Below are 6,000 nucleotides of genomic sequence, written 5' to 3' on the forward strand. Positions count from 1 at the left end.
GTATTCAAATTAAAGGGGACTGTTGGGCCTTGACAGAGGTATGCGCTCTACTGAGTGCTCTTTCATTTGTTCCTGTTTTCTTCTATTATTTAAGGATGTTTCTCCTCAGATGCCTGCTCTAACTTCATGTTCCCTTGAGAATTGCTAGAGTTTAATTTTACATTTGAACATCTACATATCCCATACAGTGAATAAGTGTGTGCTCTGTGTGTTGTCACCTGGAAGCTCTGTGGTTTCCCTTCACCGTCCTGGACGCGAGTTTTCAGCTTGGCCCTGTGAAAATGTAAATAAGTACAGGTCAGTGTCTCAGTCTGATTGTTCACAGAGTCACAGAAACACGCAACAGTGACTCGTCATCTATGAACAGTAAAGTGTCAGTCAGAGTGGTCATCATGGCACGTCAACCACAAACAGACAGAACACTTATTTAGTGCTTTATACGTTAAGGCCCAGCGCTTTCCCTTGTTTACCTCCACTTCCCCTCCCTCATCATGTCATCCACTACAACATCCCCAGCTTTACTTCCACAACCCTAGCTGCCTTTCTGGCTAGTCTGTGTACTTAGTGAGATTCCCCGTGTTTGGCTGTGTCTTTGTTTAATGTATTCTTCCACATGCTTCAGGATCCATCCTTTTGTCCGCCAGCTGTCTCTGCCCGCTTCCATCTCTGGTACGTAATTAAGTTGTCAAACTGAGTCATTCTCTGTGTCTGCATGAGGGTCCTGGCTGCTACACTTTAAAGTTAAAAGGCACAGCTGACAGGTAGTTTGTGCATGTCTGACCTCTTATTGTTTGGTATTATCCTGGTTCTGACTGCGGAGGTTCCAGGTTGATCGTCAAGGTTTTCTCCCTCCAGCAGGACAGTCACATCAGAGTGCACCTCCGCCTCACTGTCTGCACACACACGCACGCACACACACACACACACACACACCATCTTGGTTGTATTTACAGTGCACAATAGAATATTTTTCCTGCCATATCACAGTTGGTGAGACCAGCCCTTGTCAAACAGTCACATGTTGGATACTGGTGTACACAGTGACAGTAGTTATGGGTTGTTTAGGTTTTCAAAGACAACACAGAGCACAGGATGTTACCGTCCCTGTTCATGGGAGTCCTTTGAAACTTTTTTAAAATTAATAATAAGATGGTCCTTTTCATCTGGGAGGAGTCAGTAATCAGCATGGATTCAGTCTGACACAACTGACCGCATTTTATTGAATAGTCTGAAGTCATTTCTCGGCAACTTCATCAGACATTTAAATCCACCCCTGTGTGTTATGTTGCTGCTGTTAGTGCCAGTTTGCTTAAAAGATTAAAAGATGGCTGGCATCCAAGACACGTAGAGGAGATGTTTTCACTGAGAGCAAGCATACTGTACATGTAGTTAGACATCATTTACATCTGATTATATTGACTTTATTTTAGCAACATCAAGTTGTGCATAATACTGTAAACTGCGCCCTGTGCCTCCGTGTGTGTGTGTGTGTGTGTGTGTGTGTGTGTGTCTCTCACCCACAGCTCCCTTGTTTTCCAGGACCAGGTCGGTGTTGACTTTCTTCTTCTTCTTCACTTTCAGGCCGAACATGATCTTGGCCTTTCTGCTCACAGAGGAGAGAGACTTTCAACATCTCAGTTCTTTGTTTCGTCCTCATTCTTTTTACAAAGTACTTTTGCTTGTAGCATATTACAGCAGGATTATTACAGGCTGAGGTCCCCACAACAAGAAGTGAAGATGGCTGCGCAAGGGGGTTGGTGGTTCTTAACCAGGAAGGATAACAAGCTGCATCTGATGTCAGACAGTCATTGACTAATGCCATATTATGACTATCAGAGCTTCCAGAGCAATTTTACAGGAGAAATGAGTGATGTATGATATGCTGTACATCTGCTCTATGGATTTTCTTGAATTCCCTCAAGCCTGAAATGTGTAAATCTCTGTAATTAGCAGAAGAATAAAGAGAGAACATCAAACATGAAAAAAACACACACGAAAAGAAGAGAAGACAATTTTTCCTCGAGGATTGTTGTACATGACGGCAGCAGAGATGTGCTGTACAGTCCATTTAGCACAGTTATTAGCAATAGCAATAAATGGAAATCTTAATTTAAAGAAAAGCCTTTCTCTTCCAGGAAGTGGATATAAATAAATACTATCAACTTGGAGCAGGACATTATTAATATGTATTTATACATTAAAAGTAAAATGCAAGCAGTATTACATGTTTTCTTACTATATTAGTATTCATGCATTAACATAAAAGAACATTTTGAACAATGATTTTATTATAAATTAATCTGTAGATTTTCTCCACTAATCAACTGATTGGTTTATAGAAATTCAGAAAATAATGTGAAACATCCTCCCAATAATATAGAGCTCCGATCGTAACAATGCTTGTTTTATTCAACTAGTAATGTAATACAAACATCAAAATAAAAATATAGATATATTAAGTTATGTTATTAAATCTTGATTGTTAAGATGAAAACTGATTCTGAAAACTGTTTCATTGTTGCAGTTATTATCTTGACTTCAAATTTTCCTCAAAATGCATTCAGCATTTTTTTTCATAAAAAAGACCTGAAGTACGACTACAATCCATCAGTTTAAAGATGCTCAGGTTGCACTCCGTGGAGCTCTTTAAAGTCAGTTAAGGAATACAGAAACATCTATGGAAATTCAATGAAATTGGTTCCGTTTACAAATCTGTTAATCCTTCTCCACTATCGTTTTCTAAAACAGGAAATCTCCAAACTGAAATCAGGTGTAAAACTCTATAATGACAATAATATATTTAATTGAAATGAGACCCTAAAGGGATTACCAAAGTAAAATCCAGAACAGTTGAAATGGTCTAAACAAAAATACTTTAAACAGCTCACCGGTGGGTTGCAGGACTGTCTGAATGATCCATTCTTTTGAATTTTAGACAAGTTTTCTCTGTCTCCAACAAGCACCAGGAGGGTTCAGCTCATCAGTTTCAGCTAAAAACTTCCGATGCAACTCACATCTGGTTACCTCTCTGCCCTCTGAGTGTTTGGGGATGTCAGAGGATTTGTTGCCTTCTCATCTCTCTCTGCTCAGACTAAGACATTGTTTTCCCTCGGACAAGCAAATTAACACAGCATGCTATCACTCGCTTGTGTCTTGGATTAGTGACCCTGGCTGATTTCCAAAGAGTAATTATCCTGTCAGCTCTCTGCTCAGCACTCACTCTGCTCATACCATCTGACATGCCTCCTGTAAATAAAGACTTATCAAACATCCTTCAGCCTGCTCAGGCTCCACACCTGTCTTTATGCCTAAATAAATAAACTTGATCCAGTCTTAGTCTTAAGTATCGCTCTCCTTCTCAGTGTTGAACTTGCTGTGGTTCCAGTGTTACTGGAACACTGTTAGTTTGTGGTTTCGGTAAAGGGACCTGCCCTCCTCACTCCCTTTAACAGCTATTCACAGGTCTAAGTAATAGTTTACATTATAATTTTCTAATGCTGCTCTGACAACCTGAATGTTCTCATTAGAGGACTTTATCTGTAGCAGTGTGTCCCCATTTAGTTCAGTTTGTACAGGTGAGAGCGATGATGGTCACCCAATAACAAGGAACAGACATGTGAAAATAATGGTTCCTTGAATGAAAAAACTTGGAGATAAACCATGGAGCATAAAGTGTTACAGGTAAGTTGTGTGTGGCAGGGTTGGCAGAACTATACTGGGAGGACAGATGCTAATTTATTCATTTTTTTTCTCATTTATTTGTTATATGTGTGACTACACTAGTTAAATGATAAGCCAGGCATTATTCTACATGTTAGTCACAGTCATAAATCCCATGACAACACTGATCTCTCAAAACATTCCTGTCTTCCTCTGAAGCACTCAGCTCTGAGCACATATGTTCTCTGAAGATATCAAGCTTTAAAAACAGATTAAAAAAGCATAGTTTCAATTTCTTAAAAAGCTCAAACATCACTCACAAAACAGCAAAAAAATGCAGCAAAAGTTTCATTTGGGGTCTATTTCAGTCATAGATTAACATAGTTTGATGCAGTGTGACACAAAACAAACTACTGCGATCTCTGCAATCAGGGATCAGGGACAACAATAGCTCGGATGATTAACTGAATCAGGCTGTGGCTAGACGGACAATGCTAATGATTGGGATTAATTCATCATTGGTTTTGGCCTTTTTATGGAAAGAAAAATAAAGAATATCAGCAGACTCACCAGACTAGGAAAAGTACCCAACGCCAGTTGAAATTTAAAAGCATTTCTTTCAAAATGTTGAATTGTTGTCATAAACATGAGATGATGTTTGGATATCAAGATAAACCTGTTGCTCGGTGTGGGTAAGACATGTGTCTCAACTTGACTTATTACATTAAATCAAGAGTAATTAACATGACTTTGACTTGACTGACAGTTTAGTTATTCATTAGGTTTAAGGTTTTATCTGTTATGCACTGTCATCCCCGAGGAAATCCAAATCAAACACAGAGCATATCATAAAACAATACTGAAATACAAAAAAACAGCACACGGTTATGATGACATGCTGTACTCCATGCATTATAAATAATGGTGGATGAGACCAGAGAAATGCATCCTCATGATGGAAACATCTGCCGCCAAGATAAGCAGACTTTTTTCACAAGGTAAAAGCAAATCTTCATCTCCTCATCATATTGTAGTTTTCAGTGGTGAGTGGAGCCTCAAACAACACTCATGTTCAACTGCTTCTAATGGAGCTTGTTGAGCTATTTGTGATCTCTAAACAAAAATGAATCCTCTTACCTAAATGACAAAACAGGCTGTTTGTCAATTATGACCCATTTGAACATTTCTAGCTGGCAGCAACCTAGCTCCCCACCAGTGTCACAGTCTGTATTTACTGCGAAAACTGTAAGAAAAACCTTTGAAGCCTAAAAATGCACTAACTAATGGTCTGTGTAGAGTATTGATGAAAATCTGTTCTGTCAGATGTCTGCGAGGTGGATGACTGAAATGTGTGGCAGAAACACTTCATGAGTAGACAAGCTTTTACACTGAAGGGAGGGATGCTCTGTCGACCCATCCATCCAAAACAAGACCGGTTGTTGCTTATCAGAAAAAAACAATAACAGAATTTGCATTAAAGATCCCCTCCAGATATGGGAAATAATCTGATGTTAAATCAAAAGAAAAAAAATCTGATATGGATTGCAACAAAAATTACCACAAGCATTCAAAAAATTCAAGAAATCTACTCCGTACTATGAATTTGCTAATACCAGTTTGACTGCAGGGCACATTACATCTACTTTCTACTTTACCAGTGCTGTACAATACACAAAAGTCATACTTGAGTTAAAGTATAGACATCATGCCATTATTACTTTATATAAAGTGAAATGTCACCCATACAAATGCATAAAGGTCCTAAAGTGTCCAATATTACATCTAATTAATTATCAAATGTAATTTATGGTCATAAATGTACTTAGATAAATTAAACATACAGTATATTTACATGTATGTATATTAATTATATGGGATTTTTTAAGATTACTTTGCAAATAAAATAAATCGATCTAAAATTGCACTACTTTGGTTCTGATGCAGCATGTAATCTTCACAGTAACTAGAAACTAGAAAATTATTGCACAAATCTAGTGAATTCAAAAAAAGTAAAAATTGCCTCCAGTTGCAGAGTGGAAGTCCAAAGTAGCAGAAGATTGGAAATACTCAAGTACAGTACAATTACCCTTAATTTGTATTTAAGTACATTACTTCTCTAAAAAGTCAATTCTTGGGGAACTTCTTGTGACCTGGAGGTTTCAAGTTTCTACATCAGAGTAAGTTTTATATTGAACTATGACTAGTTGTGATGTCACAAAACTCTGTTTGTATGTACTTAAACATAAGACGAGATTCAAGGTGTGAGGAGTGTTGACTCAGGTCTATCTGAGTATAATCCATAAAGTCCAGTCCAAATAAATGTCATATGTCATATGTTCT

At 38.0% G+C, this 6,000-nt stretch overlaps 1 protein-coding gene across 1 annotated transcript in view; it reads right to left on the bottom strand.

The window, feature by feature from the left end:
• fer1l6 (fer-1 like family member 6) overlaps positions 1-3,155 on the bottom strand; it is a 31,435-nt gene extending 28,280 nt beyond the window's left edge. The window contains exons 1-4 of the mRNA XM_030429255.1: positions 2,889-3,155; positions 1,518-1,603; positions 782-893; positions 219-273 (exon numbers count right to left, since the gene is read on the bottom strand). Of these exons, the coding sequence (XP_030285115.1) occupies positions 219-273; positions 782-893; positions 1,518-1,603; positions 2,889-2,920 (285 nt within the window). The 5' untranslated portion in view covers positions 2,921-3,155. The remainder of the gene's footprint in view (positions 1-218; positions 274-781; positions 894-1,517; positions 1,604-2,888) is intronic.
• Between the last annotated feature and the right edge of the window lie 2,845 nt (positions 3,156-6,000).

The sequence above is a fragment of the Sparus aurata genome, chromosome 9 (assembly GCF_900880675.1).
Source record: "Sparus aurata chromosome 9, fSpaAur1.1, whole genome shotgun sequence".
Taxonomy (NCBI): Eukaryota; Metazoa; Chordata; class Actinopteri; order Spariformes; family Sparidae; genus Sparus; species Sparus aurata.